This window comes from Chiloscyllium plagiosum, unplaced genomic scaffold, assembly GCF_037043375.1.
Source record: "Chiloscyllium plagiosum isolate Xiang-an unplaced genomic scaffold, Cpla_swu_hap1 HiC_scaffold_6, whole genome shotgun sequence".
NCBI lineage: Eukaryota > Metazoa > Chordata > Chondrichthyes > Orectolobiformes > Hemiscylliidae > Chiloscyllium > Chiloscyllium plagiosum.
The window spans coordinates 78,291,536-78,310,537 of record NW_028270144.1 but is presented as its reverse complement, the minus strand read 5'-3'; the positions used below and the strand labels follow the sequence as shown (position 1 = coordinate 78,310,537).

General features: G+C 39.6%; 1 protein-coding gene across 3 annotated transcripts in view; it reads right to left on the bottom strand.

Moving 5' to 3' along the window:
* dync2h1 (dynein cytoplasmic 2 heavy chain 1) overlaps nucleotides 1-19,002 on the bottom strand; it is a 565,214-nt gene that overhangs the window by 188,086 nt on the left and 358,126 nt on the right. For all 3 annotated transcript variants that reach the window (XM_043691805.2, XM_043691808.2, XM_043691806.2), the window contains 2 exons: nucleotides 4,234-4,299; nucleotides 1,119-1,169 (listed from right to left, as the gene is read on the bottom strand). In XM_043691805.2, coding sequence (XP_043547740.2) covers nucleotides 1,119-1,169; nucleotides 4,234-4,299 — 117 coding nt within the window. The remainder of the gene's footprint in view (nucleotides 1-1,118; nucleotides 1,170-4,233; nucleotides 4,300-19,002) is intronic.

Sequence of the window (19,002 nt, the reverse complement as noted above, 5' to 3'; positions counted from 1 at the left end):
AAATGAACAAATGTAAATGGTCAGGTCTATGACTTTGTAATATAACAGCATTTTACTGGTGACAACATGAAGACCTATTTTTGGTTGAAGGGATTAATCAGTTACAAATAAAAGCAGAAAGTGCTGGTGAAATACAGCTAGTCTGGCAGCACTGTCAAAGAAATAAACAGTTAACATTTCAAATTCAATATAACTCTCCTTTGGATTGAAGGGGGCTGGAAAATATAGTTTCCACTGTGCTGACAGTAGAGGGGGAGGAATGAGTAGAACTGATGGGTGCCCAGAGCAAAAGGTAAAGGGTATGCTAAAGGGAATAGAGGAGATACATAAATGAAAAAAGGGATTAATGATTGGTGTTAATGGACTCAAAATGCTAACTTTGTTTCTTTCTCCACAGATGCTGCCAGATCTGCTGCATTTCTCTGGTACTTTCTTATTGCTCATCTCTAGCATCTATAATACTTTGTGTTTACATCAGTTACAAATGGTTTTATTTTCTACAACATGAATGTCAATTGATGCAATGGTATTGTTGCTTGGACTAAATGGTAATTACAAGTCTTCCACATTTCTATCTCAGTCCAGTTTTCACGTACTGTTATATATGTCACATGAAACTACAGACGGCACAGAAGGTTCCTCAGTGTAATTTTGGATAATGATGAATCAGAAATTGATTTTGATTAGAGTGAACTGGGGAGATTTCCACACAACAACCAAGATATCACATCAAAGAACTTAATATCTAATTCTGTCATTGCCAATTTTGCATTGTCTTTGGGATAGGTAGCCCTGGTGGCACACACATTGTTGTTTCACATCAGTGTGGACCCAATGCTATTTACATTTCAGCTGGATGGAATTTGCATGTGCACCTGATGTTTCAGTGCTCCATATTCAAATAAATGCCTCTCGTTACTGCATACATGTTTTCCACATACAGTTGAGCAGGCCTACATTAATAAGACCAAATGTCAAAATGAATAGGGGCTTTCACTTATGTGGCTGGCTGGTGCTCCCTACTGGCAGACTCTGTGAAAATCTCACTGAGAATAACTATTTACTCTAATAAACTCAAAAATAAGAACAAAGGAACCAATGGTAAAATTAACACTTACGGATTTTCGAAGCATATCTCCAACAATCAAACCAGTAAATGCATCCCATTCCTTAAAAAAAGAGAAAAATTTAAATATACCACATTATAGTCTACATTTTAACTTTTTTTTTAAGAGAGAAGTTGCTGAACTATAACTTTTCACACCTTAGCTTTAGCTTGGCAAAATTAGAAACATTACTTGTCCAGGAATGGTAAAATCCACAAACAGGACTGCCCAGGCAGACCCATTGTTACTACTTACTCCTGCCCCACAGAACTCATGTCTTCCTAACTCAACTAGATTTTTTTCTCCTCTTGTCCAATCCCCTCCCGAAAACATCCGCAATTCTTCCAACACCTTATGTCAGTTTGAAAATTTCTGATTTACAGGCTCCAGCCTCCTCCTCTTTACCATGGACCTGCAACCCCTTTACACATTCATTGCCTATCAAGATGGTCTCAGGCCTCTCTGCTTCTTCCTGGAAACAAGGCCTGAACCACCCTCCCTCCACCGCCTGGCTGAGCTCGTCTTCACTCTAAGCAACCTCTCTTTCAAGTTCTCTCACTTTCTCAGGTCAGAGGGGTGACCATGGTTATGCGCAGGGCCCCAGTTATGCCTGTCTCTTTGTTGAGTTTTGGAATATTCCTTACTCCAGTCCTATTTCAGCCTCCACCCACAACTCTTCCTCTAGTACATTAATGACACCATCGGTGCTGCTTTCTTTTCTCTTCCGAAATTGGAAAAGTTTGTCAATTTCACTTCCAATCTCCACGCTGCTCTCACCTGGTCCATCTCAGACTCCTCCCTTCCCTTCCTCAACATTTCTGTTTCCATTTCTGGGGATAGTCTGGCTACCAATATCCTGACTTCTACAGTGATGTTGACTATACATTCTCACACCCTACTTCCTGTAATGACAATTCCATTCTCTCAGTTTCTTCATCACTATCACATCTGTTCCAATGATGCTAACTTCTACAAGGAAGCCTCCAAAATGTCTACATTCTTCCTCAACCAAGGATTCCCCACCACTGTGAGAGGGCCCTCAGACTTCTCTAACCCATCTCCTACAATTCGGCTCTCACCCTCTCTCTTACCTTCCACAACATTAGGGCGGCACGGTAGCTCAATGGTTAGCACTGCTGCCTTATAGCGCCAGGGACCCGGGTTCGGTTTCAGCCTTGGGCGACTGTCAGTGTAGAGTTTGCACATTCTCCCCATGTCTGTGTGGGTTTCCTCCGGGTCCTCCGGTTTCCTCCCAGAGTCCAAAGATGTGCAAGTTAGGTGAATTGGCCATGCTAAATTGCCCACAATGTTAGTGCTTTAGTCAGGGGTAAATATAGGGTAGGAGAATGGGTCTGGGTGGGTTACTGTTCGGTGGGTCGGTGTGGACTTGTTGGACTGAAGGGCCTGTATCCATACTGTAGGGAATCTAATCTAATCTAATCTAATCAAAACATATTAGTAAGGTACCCCTGGTCCTCACTTACACCCCACCAGCATCCAGATCCAAAGAATCATTAGAAACTATTTCTGCCATCTCCAGCAGGATGCCACCACTAGACACATATTCCCCTCCCCTCTCTTGTCCTTTCCTCAAGGTCTACCCGTCCTTCACTCCCAACACAACACATTCCCACAGCCCTATGGTACCTTCCCCTGCAACCACAGAAGGTGTAACACGTGCCCATTTACTTCCTCTTTCTTCACTATCCAAGGGCTCAGATGCATCTTTCAGGTGAAGCAACACTTTACCTACATTTCACTCAATCTAGTCTACTGTACCTGCTTCTCACAATATTATCTCCTCTACATTGGGCAAATGATATGCAGACTAAGTGACCGCTTTGCGGAACACCTCGATTCTGTCTGCAAAAGTGATCCTGAGCTTCCTGTTGACTGCCCCTTCAACACACAATCATTTTCCCTGGCCAACATCTCTATCTCAGGCTCACTGCAGAGCTCCAGTGAAGCACAGCGTAAGCTAGAAGAACAGCATCACATTTCCCGTTTGGGTAAGGTGATCAGGCCCTAAAATTGTTGCACTTGATATTGAGTCTTGAAAGCTGCATGGTCCCCAAACAGGGATTCAGTTGGGCTACTACCAAAACCATCCCATTGTCAGCTATGAATAGGAACCAGTTAGCAGCTATTGATTCCCCTAGGATGACCTTTATCCATTCCTTTGTCTATCCAATTGTTGTTTTCTCTCTCTCTCTCTCTGGGCTTCATTTCCACCCACTACTTACTCCTTGCCCAACCCATTCTTTAGCATACATATCAATCTTTTCCTAGCTACAATCAGTTCTGGAGAAGGATCACTGGACCCAAAGTGTTAACTCTGCTTTCTCTCCACAGATGCTGCCAGACCTGCTGCGTTTTTCTGGCATTTTCTGTTTTTGTTTCTGAGTTCCAAGATCTGCTGGAATGGGAAGTTCTGGTGATTGGTGCCCTATAGTAACTTATTTAATATGCACATTAAAGATTCAGAATAGAATTTTCTATTCTCTTTGCAGGTTTTCAAAGTTCAAAACAGACACCACTTCAATGGTTCAGACAGTGGGTGGTTGCCCATTACAAACAGGGATAATTTAAAAATAATTTGGACAACTCATTATGGAAATATTCAACATAGATTCAATATAATGCTAAAAGTCATACCATAGCTATGGTGTGAGACTGAAATAACAAAGTTCAAACAGTCGAGCAGAAAAGATTAAGGAGCCATCTGATTAATACATACAAAATTTTGAAAAAGCTGAAATAGGTCAGCGGAGTGAAAGGATTAGATGGCGAATGGGTAACGAAGGGCATAAATTTAATAGTTTTGGAGGAAGAAATTTGAACTATTTTATCATATAACAGGTTCCTACAGTATGGAATGCATTAACTGAAGTGGTTACTGAAGCCTGGCCAAAACAACTGTCAAGAAGAAATTAGATATACAATAAAGAGAAATGCATTACAGGGTTTGCTGAAATAGATACAACTAAGGTACAGTGTGTCAACTGTCAGTATACAATGGTCAAACGTCTGATCTAAGAAAATGTCTTGTTTACTGTAAGGACTGCTTGAGCAGTAAAAATACCAATGGTAAGCACCTGCAATAAAAATGACTAGTTTCATTTCTTACATTTTCTTGGAAGAGTTCTGGGTGCATTCCACGTACAAAGTGCAAAGCAAACATAAGTTGATCAGCCTGCAACAAAAAGAACCAATTATAAATGACTTAGCAATGAAATGCAAGAACATTTGAATTCCCAGCTCCTACTTATGCAGCACCTTTAAGGTAATAAAACATTTCAAGGCATTTCACTGGAGCATCATATAATAAAATTAAACAGCAAGTCACTGAAGGCTATTTTAAGAAAAATCCCCATGTTTGGACAAAGAGATTGCATTGTGCACTGCCTTAAAAGTTTAAAGAAATAAGAGAGATAGAATATCTGAGATGTTCAGATAGGAAATTGTTGAGTTTAGGATCTAGGCAGCTCAAGGTATGGCCACCAATAGTGGAACAATAAAATTGGGAATGCATATAAAGTCAGAATTAGATAACTCAAAGGATTATGATGCTTGAGGGGATTTCAGAGATATGGAAGAATCTGAAATAAGGATCAGAATATTAAAATTAAGGTGTTCTGGTTCTGGAGGTCAGTCATCTTAGTGAGGACATCACTACAGGAGTTTCTCAGGGTCATTTCCTAGGTTAACCATCCATAGTTGCTTCATAAATGACCTCCCATTCATCATAACATCCAAAGTGGGGATGTTTACTGATGATTGCACCATTCACAACTTTTCATATATTGAAGCAGTCCACATCCAAATCCAGCAAGATGTGGACAATATCCAGGCTTGGGTTGACAAGTGGCAAGTAAAACTCATGTTGCATAAGTATCTAGGTAATGACCATCGACAATGAAAGAAAATCCAACCATTGTCCCTGGACATTAACTACATTAAATGCCACATTATCAATATCCTGAAAGCTACCATTGACTAGAAACTGAAGTGGACTAGCCAGATAAATAGCATGGCGGCAAGAGCAGGTCAGAGGCGAGTAATCCTATAGCAAGTAACTCATCTCCTTACTCCCCAGTGTCAGTGCATCATCTACAAGGCACAAGTTTAGAGTGTGATAAAATACGCTCCACAACCACGACAAGGTGCAAAACACCCAAGAGGTTCAACACCATCCAGAACAAAGCAGCCTCTTTTGTTCACATGCCACCTCACATCTTCAGCATTCACTCCAGCAATGATGCACAATGACACCAGTGCAATAACTCATCAAAGCTCTCTCAAAGACACCTTCTGAACCTGTCAACACTTGCATCTAGAAGGACACGGGCAGCTGAATCGAGTGAAAACCACAACCCGCAAGCTTGGTTCCAAGCCACACAGAATCCTCAGAATTCGCATGACACCAGGTTACAGTCCAACAGATTTATTTGAAATCACAAGCTTTCGCAGTGCTGCTCTTTTGTCAGATCACTTCACCTGATGAAGGAGCAGCAGTCCGAAAGCTTGTGGTTTCAACTAAACCTGTTGGACTATAACCTGGTGTCGTGTGACTTCTGACTTTGTTCACCTCTGTCCAACACCGGCAGTTCCACATCATACATAGCATCCTGACTTCGAAATATATCACTGTTCGGTCAAATCCTGGGACACCTTCCCTAACAGTACTGAAGATGTTCCTTCAGCACATGGACAGCAGTGTTTGAAGGATGCAGCGAACCACCACCTCCCCAAGGGCAATTAAGGATGGCGAACTATTGCTGGCCTTCCCAACAATGCTCACATCCCACAAATGAATTTTAAAACAGGGACCTAGATAAGTCAGATTTTCATCTTTTGTGGTGGATACCACAAATCCCTAATGTTCCTGATTAAAGATCCATTTTCTGTTCTGGGAGTATCCTCCTGCCATAACCTGCAGAGAAGGTCAATGGCTACCAATACACATTTCACTGTTGTGTTTGATGAGGATGTAAGAGAAATAGCTTTTTTTCAGTTTGTGAATGCCTGATTTTATTTATTTCATTAGCATTTTAAAGGATTGCCATTATTATCATTTGACACATCACGGCAGTGCTTTCTGTGCACCAAAGCAGTGAGTTTTAAAGGCGCAGCCTATGTCATATCATTAAATCAATAGGAAAATCAAACCAGAAATGTCACTTAAATCATTAAAACCAGCGGAGGACTTTATTGTCTGGAGAAAAGCCTTTAATGCATCTGATCCCCTACCTGGTTAATTTAATGGTTGCTTAAAATTTAAAATCAGGATTGAAAATGTACTTAAGCATACTACTTGCATAACTAAATACCTTTATCATAGACGATCCAAACACTTTTTAAACATAAAACAGAAAGAACAGGGAAGGCTGGAAATTTTAAACATACCTGCCATTATAAATCATATTAAACTTTTTTCAACATGTCTGCCAAAAGGTGCTGAACTTTATGCAATTATCAGCAAACATTCCCACTTCTGACCTTATGATGGAGGGAAGGTCTTTGATGAAGCAGCTGAAGGTTGTCGGGCCAAAAACACTATTCTGAGGAACTCCTGCAGAGATGCCCCGGAGCTGAGATGACTGACCCCCAACAATCACAGCCTTGATATCAAGGGCTGTCACTCTCACCTCACCTCTGGAATTCAGTTCTTTTGCCCATGTTTGAGACACAACTATAAAGAACTTAAGAGCTGAGTAGCCCTGGGTAAAACCTAAACAGAGCATCACTGAGCAGGATAGTGTTGAGCAGATGTTGATTGAAAGCCTTGGTGATGATACCTTTCATCGCTTTAATGATAATCAAGAGTAAACCGATGGGGTGGTAATTGGTCAGGTTGGATTTGTCCTGCTTTTTATGTACAGGACACACGTGGACAATTTTTCACATTGTCTGATGGATGCAAGCGTTGTAACTATACTAGAGCAGTTTGACTAGGAGGGAGCAGCAAATTCTGGAGCACAAGTCTTTAGTTGCCATTCTATTGCCAGAATGTTGTCATGGCCCATTGTCTTTGAGGTCTCAAATGCCTCCAACCATTTCTTGATATCATGTGGAGTGAATCTAATTGGCTGAATACTGATTTTTGTGATGTGGGACCACTGGAGAAGGCCAAGAGGGATCATCCACTCATTGCTTCTGGCTGAAGATTGCTGCAAATGTTTCAGTCTTATCTTTTGCACTTATGTGTTGAGCTCTTCCATCATTGAGATTGGGGATATTTGTGGACCTATCTCCTGCAGTAAGTTGTTGAATTGTGCACCATCATTCTCAACTGCAGAGCTTAGATCTAATTCATTGGTTATAGGATCTCTGAGCTCTGCCTATCACTTGCTACATAAGCAGTTTGGTGTGCATTTGATAGTTTCACTAAGTTGACACCTCATTTTTAGGTACGTCTGCTGCTGCTTCTGGCATGCCCTCCTGCACTCTTCACTGAACCAGGATTAATGATGGTAATGATTGAGTGCGGGATATGCTGGGCCATCAGGTAGCAGATTGTATTGGAGTACAATTCTGTTGCTCTTGCTGGACAAGAACACCTGATAAATGCCCAGTCTTGATTTCCTCGATTTGTTTCATTTAAAACAGTGATAGTGCTATGCAACACGATGGAGGTTACTCTCAATGTAAAGATGGAACTTCAACTCCAGCCAACAGATTGTCAAGTATGCTTTTCTGACTTGTTGGTTCCCTCATCACCAGCCACAGACCCAGTCTAGCAGCTTTTGGACCCAACTAGCTCAATCAGTAGTACTGCTTCAGCTGAATCACTCTTGGTAGTGGACATTGAAGTCCCCCACCCAGAGTACATTTTGCATCCTTGCCAAACTCAGTGCTTCCTTCAAATGTTTTCAACATGAGGGAAGCTGAGGGAGAACAGTATGTAGTAATCAGCAGGAGGTTTCCTTAAACCGGCTTCAGTTTAACCTGAAGTCAGGAGACTTCATGGGGTCTGCAGTCAATGTCGTGAACTCCGAGGGCAACACCCTCTGACTACATACCACTGCGCCGCCACCTCTTCTGGGTCTATCCTGCTGATGGGACAGGACATATTCAGGGATGGTGATGATGGCATCTGGGATATTTCCTGTCAGCTATGAATTCATAAGTATGACTATGTCAGGTTGGTGCTTGACTAGTCTGTGACACAGTTTAGATTAGATTAGATTAGATTACATTATAGTGTGGAAACAGGCCCTTCGGCCCAACAAGTCCACACCGACCCGCCGAAGCGCAACCCACCCATACCCCTACATTTACCACTTACCTAACACTACGGGCAATTTAGCATGGCCAATTCACCTGACCTGCACATCTTTGGACTGTGGGAGGAAACCGGAGCACCCGGAGGAAACCCACGCAGACACGGGGAGAACGTGCAAACTCCACACAGTCGCCTGAGGCGGGAATTGAACCCGAGTCTCTGGCGCTGTGAGGCAGCAGTGCTAACCACTGTGCCACCCAAATTCTCCCAATATTGACACTAGCCCCCCCAAAATGTTAGTAAGGAGGACTTTGCAGAATCAGCAAGGCTGTTTCAAGCGTGGAAAGGGTCAAAAAGTGTAGAACTGGAAAAACACAGCAGGTCAGGCAGCATCCAAGGAGCATGGTCTTTTCCGGTGCCCAGGTTGAAGATGGGTCGTCCATCCAGTTTCATTTCTTTGTTGAGGTCTTGTAACAATTAATACAACTGAGTAGCTTGTTAGACCATTTCAGAGGGCAATTGAGCGTTAACCAAATTGCTCTGGGTCTGGAATCCGATGTAGGTCAGACCAGGTGATGATGACAAAAATTATTCCCTGAAGGACATCAGTGAAACTGATGGGATTTTTCTGACAATCAACGATGGTTTCATGGTCATCAGTAGATTCTTCATTCCAGATTTTTCAAAAGTTAAATTCAAATTCCACCTGGAACCCAGGTGCCGAGAACATTAGCCAAGTTTCTGGATTAATAGTCAAGCCAATTAATAGTCAATACCACTAGGCCATCACCTTTCTATCTCTCTGTTTGAATCCCTCTCATATTTGGCTTTTCTACCTAATTTTGTGCTGCCTGCAAATTTGGCTATATTTGCTACCTTCCTCTAAGTCATTACTATATATTGCCAACAATTGTAGTCCTAGCACTAATCCCTGTGGAAGAACCCCACTGGTTACAGATCATCATGAAAAAGAACATCTTATTCCCATGCGCTGTTTCCTACCCATTAGCCAATTCTCTATCCACGTCAATGTAACACCTCTAATACCATGGACTCTTATGACAACGTTTTGTAAATTACCTTGACAAATGCCTTTTAGAAGTTCAAATACAACACATCTACTGGTTCCCCTCTATCCACTCTGGTTGAGACTGACTTGACAAACCCTAATAAATTAGTCAAACATGATTTCCCTTCCATGAAGCTATACTGACTCTCTTTGATGACAAAATTTTTCAAAATGTTCTACTATTACTTCCTGAATAATTGGATACAATATTTTACAACAATAGATATTAGACTAATTGGCCAATAGTTACCTAATTTTTGCCTCCCTCCCTTTTTTGAAAAGAAGTGTTGCATTGGCAATTTTCTATCTACGAGTACTTCTCCAGTGTCTAAGGGTTTTTAGGAAGTTTCAACCAATGTCTACGTAGCTACTTCTTTCAGCACTGGGGGCTTATCTGCCTTTAACACCATTAGTTTATCTTATACTACTTCTTTAGTGATAGTGACAGTGCTTAATTTCTCCCCCATATTCTTTAGTATTAATGGAATGTCCAAAGTATCCTCCACCATTAGGACTGATGCAAAATTATCTGTTTACCTACTGCACCATTTTTTTGTTCCTCATAATTATCTCCCCAGATTCATTTTCTTAAGGGGTCTATATTTATTTTGACCCTTTTCCTCTTGCCTGCTTGGCCTTGTATTTTCTCTCGCACTATTATCTTTTTAGACTTCCTTTGCTGAATTCTGAATTTATTCCAGTCTTCGGGACTATCACTGACTCTTGCCTCCTTATATGTTTTTCTTTCAACTTATTATTGTTCTTACCTTCTTTGCTCAGCCCTAGTGGTTTATCGCTCTCTTAGAATCTTTCCTCCATACTGGGATATATTTTTGCTGAGAGTCACGAATTACCTCTTTAAAAGTTTGCAAATGCTTGTTTACTGAATTTCCTGCTAATTTATCCATTCAATCTAGTTTCACTAACTCTGTCCTCATTTTATCCAACCAGTACTTTCACTAACTCTGCCCAAATTTGATTGTAATTCCCTTTAAGTTAAACACAGTTGTTTCCGACCCAAATTTCTCACTGTCACTCCTCCACCTCAATTCAAACATGGATGAAGGTATGACAGTCAGGCCCATAATTTGGCAAATGCGAAGTAGAAATAAGTTAAGTCAGCTGTGATTTTAAAATTTTTTTAGAGTTTCTTTATTTAACTAGTGGCATGTGGGTGTTGGTCTGTGAGCATGAGAGGGTTTTACAATTAACTTGTGAGCATTTATAAATCTATGAACTTTTGAAACCAGTACAAGACAGAGATAGTTCCAGGTATGCTGATGGGAATCTATTTGCAATGTGGACAGATTAAATACTAAAGGGTTTTAAGCTGCTTTTAGTTATAAGGATCAGAGATGCATTTTATTTTTTCCTTTGGAGTAGCATCCATTGGAAAACATTTTGGTTTCAGTTTGCAGAAGTTGAATGCATGAAACATGTTCTCCTCGAGCAAGGATTTAGTTCAGAAAAGATGGGAATAGTTACTTCAGTGTAAAATTTTATACTCAATTGTGTGAATGCCCAAGGAAGAGTCTACAAGATCCTCAAAATCAGGAATTGAAAGCAACATTTATGTTAAATCTATAGAGAGAAGGGAATTCTCTCCCTGATGTTTGAATACCATAAAGGAATACTGTTGGGATAGATGGGAGTTTTACTGCACTTTCAAGTTTTTTCAAATTGTATTATTTGTAGATAGCTTGCTGTTCTGTTTTATCTTCATTTTGTTTTTCTAATAATCTCCTGTTATTATTAAAATCCAAATGTTTTTGTTTCTGTGAAAGATCACCTTCTTTGTGAAATGATCTGCCAAGCTTGGATTTCAGTCTGGAATCATCTTATCCAGTAACAATATCAGTTGTGATCACAGTGTACATGCCGAAACTGCACTTTCAGGTGGTATTGCCAACTGGCAGCATGTAAGTAAGAAACAGTTGTGTACCAAGAATAGATCTTTGACATCCAAATGAAACCAAACTAGTTTTACGAAGGGTGCACAACGGTGAAGAGGCTTTAGAACAGGATGATATGGCCAACCGTATCAAAGACTGCAGACCGATCAAGAAGGACGAACAGGGATTAGTTTACTTTTGCCACAGTCACATCAGACTTCAATTGTGACTTTGGTAACAGTCATTATAGCACAGACAGAAACCTGATGGAATGGATTTAATCATGGGGCTCCAGGAAGGATAGATGCGTATTTGGAAAGTGACAACACACTCAAGGACTTTGGAAGGCAAAGGGAGATTAGAGATGTGGTGGTTGTTTGCAAGAACAGAGGATTCAAGGGATTATTTTTGGGAGAGAGGGTAATTATGGCATATTTAAAAGAGAAACATAAAGCACCTAAAGAGTTAGCTTCATTAACAATATCAAGGAATGTTAGTAAAGGAGGGAAAAGTGTACATTCAGCAGTTGCATGGGAATATGGTTAAGGGTGTAAGAGAAAGTTTGCTTGGGCAAGTTGAGTTTGGAAGATCGTGAATGGAGACATAAAAGAAATTGGGGAAAAAGGCACTGTTAGGGAAATAGCATGAGGGAACTTTAGAAGAAATTTATTCCAGTAGGTTGGTGGGAGGAAAGGGGCAGAAGCAGTTGATCAAATGGTTTCACTATGGTGACAAAGAAGTCCAAATGTTTTTCGGATTTTTTTTTAAAAGCTTATGGAGAAAGATACTTTCTTTTTACAAAGTACTATTTTGAGAAATGTGTGTTCATCAAGGTTAAAAAGTCTTGTTGCTGGGTATTTCCTTATCAGGTACTTAAGTAGAGTACAAAAACTTCACTTATAAGTCATTTATTTAGAGAAATTCCTTCTTTGCCAGCCTCTGGTGCATCAACATTTCTCCTTGGAATGAGTAGAATTTTTAAAAATTCATTCATGGAATGAAGGCATTACTGGCTAGGTTTTCATTTATTGCACATTCCTTATTGCCCAATGGGCAGTTAAGATTCAACCACATTGCTAGAGTCATTTGTAGGCCAGACCAGGTAAGGATGGCAAGTTCCTTCCCTAAAAGACATTAGGCAACAAGATAGGTTTTTCTGAGAATCAGCAATGGATTCATGCTCATCATTAGGCTCTTAATTCCAGATTTGTTTTACATTGAGTCCAAATTCTACTATTTGTTGTGTTGGGACTTGAATGCAGGTCCACAGAACATTATCTGGATAATACCACTAGGCTGTCACTTCCCCTGAATTGCATTAATCATTCTTTAAATGATCAGCTACTGAAATAAAGAGATCATTCAAACAAATGCAAAATACTGTGGTTATTGAAAAGCTGAACATGCTTTGTGGTCTGTGGCAACGCAGAGGAGCAGTCTTCAGGGAAGTCATGGGATCTTGAAGAGATTGAATTCCTGTCATGACACAGCACCACTATAGAAGGGTAGCCTCTGGCCACAGTCTTGTCGAGGTCAGTGGACAAGCCTTTTAAACATCCCTGCAGCACTAGCATTTTGTCGGGGAGGCTGCCCTCTCAGAAGCTGGCCAGTTCAGGCACTGCAGGGTCCCACAAGTTCCTAGTTTTCCATGATCATTTGTCTTAATTGCTTTCGGTCAATATATTGGAAGCTGGCATGTACAGATAGGTAGCCTTTCTAGCCCCGATCCTCCCAGAAAATCTCGCTCTCTCTCTCTCACTCACTCACACATGGGAATGTAAATTATGTCCATGACTTTGCAATCAGTAATATGATATCAGTTTCAATAAAGACCATTCAGCATCCACGAATTTTGTAATGATCATCAGTAAAATTGTTATGAAAAATGACCATGATTGGAAAACGTACTTGTGTAAATGGTTTTGTGTTACCTCTACTTAAAACAAACTTCAGTAAATATGCTAAGATTTACAAAACCAGACTGAGATGAAGGGACTGACATATGAGGAGAGGTGGAATCAGATAGGACTATTATATTCACTGGAGTTCCCGAGAATGTGTGTGTGTGTGCGTGTGTGTGTTGGAGGGTGGGAGGTCTCATAGAATTTCTAATAGGAATAAACAGAGAAGATGCATGAAGATGTCCCCAGTGACAGGGTTGTCCAGAACTAGGGGCTGAGATGAAGAAACATTTCTTCACCCAGGGAGTGATGAGCTGTGAAATGCACTATCAGAGAAAGCATTTGAGGTCAAAACATGAGTTCAAGGAGTTGGATATATCGCTTAGAGTTAAAAATATCATATGAAATTGGAGAAAAGCAGGTACAGACTATTGAGTTGGATGATCTGCCATGATCAGAATGAAGAGTGGAGTGGACTCAGCATGCCAAATGGCCTATTTTCTATGTATCTATAACACTTGTGTTAATTAACCACTCAAGTTATTCTATAACTCTCTGCAAAAAATATATGTTGGCTGAAAGGCTGGGACATTACCACTGCAACACAAGAGTCCTTTATTTAACTGCCTGCATTTAGCTGGTTGCACTCAATAATTATGATCGATTACATTTTATTGATTTTGCAATGACGGTCACAGTTATTCTTGGAGAATGTTAAAACTGAAATTTCATGATCAGTGATAAACATTGTTATCTGATAATATTTCAAGATATCATCAAAATACTTGAAACTAAATGATAAGAGTAGACTTTTATGTTAAATTATACTTAAAAAGAATCTATATTCTGCACTGAGACCAACCAATCTATGCTTCACTGCAGCCTTCTCCTGTAACTCCTCATTCAGCATAACGTTTCATTCCTTTCTCCAACCTTTGCATTCCTACCCTTCCCTTAATTCCATCCACATTTTTCACCTCAGCTACTCACTAGCAAGTTTCACATTTCAAAACTCTGGGTAAAGTGACTGCTTCTAAATTCCCTATTTGTTTCATTTATTGGTGCAACAATACTATAGCTTTAAGAGGTGTACTTTGACTTTATTTTATATAAAGGGAGATTCATACAGAGATGCTGAGCAGTCTGTTCAGTCTTGGGGTTTTAATTATTAAAGGTTGGATCAATGGAAGCAACATGGAGTCAGGTTCCAAAAGAAATAGGGTTTTAATGTTGCTTTCAGCAATTGTTGGGATTTTGGAAGATGCCATGTATTCTCTAAGCTACACCAAAAAGCTTGAGTTCTCCCTTTGCCAGAATTTTCTTGGTAATATTTCCTCCTGGACTGGAGAAACATTGCATTTGAGAGAAACTATTTTACTGAATTTGCTTTTGTCAAAGTGTGTATTGATGGAATGATACTCCATTGGAAATATTGTTGTTTAGTAGTTAAATAATCTATTATTTCTATAAAGGTTTCCATTAAAGTTAAAGTTTGGCCAATTCGTCTTTCTTTTATTTGTATTTAACTGTAGAGTAAGAATAAAGCATATTTTGCTTAAAGCCGAGTAGCATAACCAATTGAATTACATCTAGAAATCAGCACTTTATACTTGCCGTTAAATAAAAAGTTAGGGTCAAGGGTATCTCCTTGATATATTTGAAGGGGGTTTGATCTGACACCTCAGAGTGTCCTCTACCTCTGTTTGTCTTTAGAAGTGGCAATGTTCTATCTGTGCCTATTCAATGAAAGTTAAAAATCACACAACACAGGTTATAGTCCAACGGGTTTATTTGGAAGCAGTTTTCAGAATGCTGCTCCTTCTTCAGGTAGCTGTGATATTTATATTCTATGAAAACCTTTCATAATATTAATGGCCTCTATTTAATCACTTCTCAGCTTTCCCTTGGCAAGAAAAGAGAGATGTAGCCTATTCATCCTTTCTTGATAAGTAAACCTTGGTGTACGAGTATCTTTCCTGCACTTTTCTTGCATCTTCTCAGTGCCTCTGCCTCCTTTTGATGTTTTAGCAAAAAGAATACAGCCAGCAGAACCAGGTGCAGCCTAACTGAGGCTTGATTCAAGTTTAAAATATAATTTCTACACTTCAATTCTGCCACTCTAAAAATATGCCCTAGTACTTGGTTTATATTTTGTAACGCCCTTGGCTTAAAAAGCGATTTCAGGAATAAATGTGTCCCTTAACTTTATGGAGTACTGATATAATATATTAATGTCTCATTACTGTATCGATTACTTTTACTACAAAATCAGGTTTTTCCAAAGCTTTTAACATTCAAATAATAGAAAGCTATTTTCTTGACAAATTATTTAGCATTTCTATTAGAAGGTTGGCTCAGTATTAACTTGAAAAGGTTAAAGTCCCGACTGTTTTATATTAGTTCCATGAAAGTTACTTCTAGTCACTTGCAGTTTGAAAGACCAAGAGCTAGATTTATCAAAATCCACAAAGTTAAAAAAAAAGTGGAATTTGCACAAATCCCTCTCTTTACAGATGTAAAATTTGCTGAAAAGGGTGAAGAGTGTGGACCATAACTCACACAGGAGACCATTTGAGTTTGGTGCTGAGTTCAAAGAGAGCTCATTTTGTCTCAAGAAGGCCATAACAACAAGGCAGAAGTCATGAATTGATGGAGCATAAGGAAACATAATTTAAGGGCAGATTAAGGTCTGTCTAACTGTCATGATCTGAAGTTTTATAAACCATCCAATTTCTAAATTTAAAAATGTAGCTACCATGTTAAAATAAATGTCTATTGGATTCCTTTGAGAGATAGGTCATTTAGTGCAGGTCAGAAAAAGAAAGTTAGCATCTGCCATGTAATTTCAATAGAGTTCTTCATTGATACTTCCACAAAGCCAAGTATTATGTAATAATGAATGCTTGTCTGAGTTTCTAAAATTACCCATGTCACAGCAGGCTGATTCAAGCTCAATATAGAGCCATACGTGGAAGCAGATCTTTCAGTCCAACTCATCCATACCGACTGAATTTCCTAAACTAAACTAATCTCATTTGTCCCTGTTTGGCTCATATCCCTGTAAATCTTTCCCATTCATGTACCTGTCCAAATGTCTTTCAAATGTTGTAATTGCACTCATCTCTACCACTTCCTCTGACAGGTCATTCTATATACATCCACCCTCTGCATGAAAATGCTGTCCCTCGGGTCCCTTTTAAACCTTTCCCCTCTCATCTTAAAAATATGCCCTCTCATGTTAGATTCTCCTACCCTGTGGAAAAGACTTTGGTTATCCATCTTATCTATGCTTCTCATGATTTTATAAACCTTTATAAGATTACCCCTCCCAGTCTCTGACACACCAGGGAAAATGTCTCAGCGTATCCAGTCTCTCCTTATAACTCAAACACTCAAGACTTGAGTTTGTACATCTTTTTTGCACCCTTTCCAGTTGAATAACATCTTTCCTATAGCAGTGTGACCAGAATTATGCACAGTACTCCAAAACATGCCTCACCAATGTCTTGTACAGCCCTCACATGACATATCAACTCCTATACTCAATGCTTTGACCAATGAAGCCAAACGCCTTCTTCACCATTCTGCCTACCTGTGATGCACTTTCAATTAATTATGCACCTGCACCCCTAGGTCTCTCTGTTCGACAAAAATCCCCAGAGCCCTACCACTAACTGTGTAAATCCTTCCCTAGTTTGTTTTACCAAAATGCAACATGTCACACTTATCTAAATGGAACTCCATCTGCCACTCCTCGGCCCATTAGCCCAGCTGATCAAGATCTCGCTGTACTCTGAGGCAACCTTCCTCACTGTCCACTTTACAACAATTTTGGTATCATCCACAAACTTACTAATCATATCTCCTATATTCTTAACCAAATCATTAATAAAAATGATGAACAGCAGTGGATCCAACACCGATCCTTGATTGGTCACGGGCCTCCAGTCTAAACAACTACCTTTCACCCCCACTCTGTGTCTCCTACCATCAATCAAATTTTGTATCCACTTGGCATGCTCACCCTGGATTCCATGTGGTCTAACCTTGCTAACCAGTCTACCACATGGATCCTTGTCGAAGGCCTTGTTGAAGTCCATGTAGACAATGTATACTGCACTACATTCATCATTACATTAAAAAAAAATATTAACTTGTTAGTTTACCTTGACTGAAGTCTGAATAAAAGTTTGATTGTAAACGTAATGAACACTTCAGATTTAAAAAGTTTTAAATGCTTTTATGAATGGAAGACTTCTTTTCATTATGAGAGTGTTTCATTAGACAGTGAGAGATTTATTTGCTTCTTCTCCACAGTTCCTAAAGTTTTCCTACTGGGTGAATAGATACGGTGGTATAAGCAGGTATGAAATGGCACTGAGTTTGGAAAGAAGAGTGTGAGGGCCGTAAGTAGAGAGGAAGCATAATTGCCATTGAGTTAGCATGGGAGTATGACAGGCTATAGGAAACGTTTGGGGGATGGCAGGTATGAGAAGGGGTGGCAAGAAGGCATATCAATTTCTGAAACAGTTGGGTCATTGACCAAAAGAACCAGATGGGCCTTGTAATCAGCCTGCTTCAGCACTCGCTGACCCTTGGAGTCAGCTACTCTGTGCTTCTGGGCTTAACGAGGCCAGATCCCAATCCAACCAACACTTCAGCGAGAAAACAGTATGATTGAGGATACTTTACAGCAAGGCATGTCCCAGGAGGCAGGAAATGACCTGCCTTGTAGGAAATGCTTAATAATAAAAAAGAGAATGTTTAGATTTGTCAAAAAAAAAGCAAAAGAAATGCTGATGCTGTAAATCAGAAAAAAAGATCAGAAATTGCTGGAAAAACTCAGCAAGTTGGGCAGCATCTGAGGAGAGAAAACAGAATTATTGTTTCAGGTCCAGTGACCCTTCTTCAGAATATTGTGGGAGCAATTAAATCAAATCACATGCTCAGAAATTTAACGTTCAGCGCTATACATTATCACGATTTTCTTAACAGGTTGTTAGTTCAAAGAAATGTATGTATTCTAAGACTTTTTTGACTGAGTGATAATAATCTGCACTTTTTCTCGTGTCTTGAATTTTTCAGACAAGGAACGGACATAGATACACAAACTAGTCATTTTACAACCTTCTTAATCAATCCTTTCAACACTTCAACTAGAAGATCACTCAAAAAACAATGTACCGTATTCGCAAATTTGAAAAGAAAATTGAGAAGATAATGAGAGGAAACCACTTGTCAATGGTGAATTAATTCTTCCATTGCTGTAAATTAAATATTTAAGTACTTTCAAAGGCATCAGTATTTAAATCACTTCAACGCTGTAATTTGTTGAAGCAAAAGGGGGAATTTTAACTCTCCTTGCCAAGCAAGTGGATTTCTTGTACTATATCCTTGTACCTTTATCATAATGATTTCAATGGGATTATTTATGCAGATTAGCTTGAATCAGAAATGCCAATGAAAATTTATACAAATGAGATATTTATGATGTACACAGTATTCTAAGGCTGTTGTAACCACAAACTGACAATTCTGGCCACACTGTCTAGTTTAACTTCTAGAGTAGGTGGGTCTTGAACTCAGGCCTCCCCTTTCAGAGACAGAGAAAGGGCCCTCAACATTTACATCGTCGCCATTAGTCCAACTCAATTCTAGAGTTTTATTGAATTCAAAGTTTACCACCTACCATGGTGGAATTCAAACACATTTCCCAGAATTATAGCTGGGCTTCTGTATTGCTTGCTTAATGACATTATCACTATGCTTTGGCCAGCCTCAGAAATACACAAATCATAATGTTAAAATA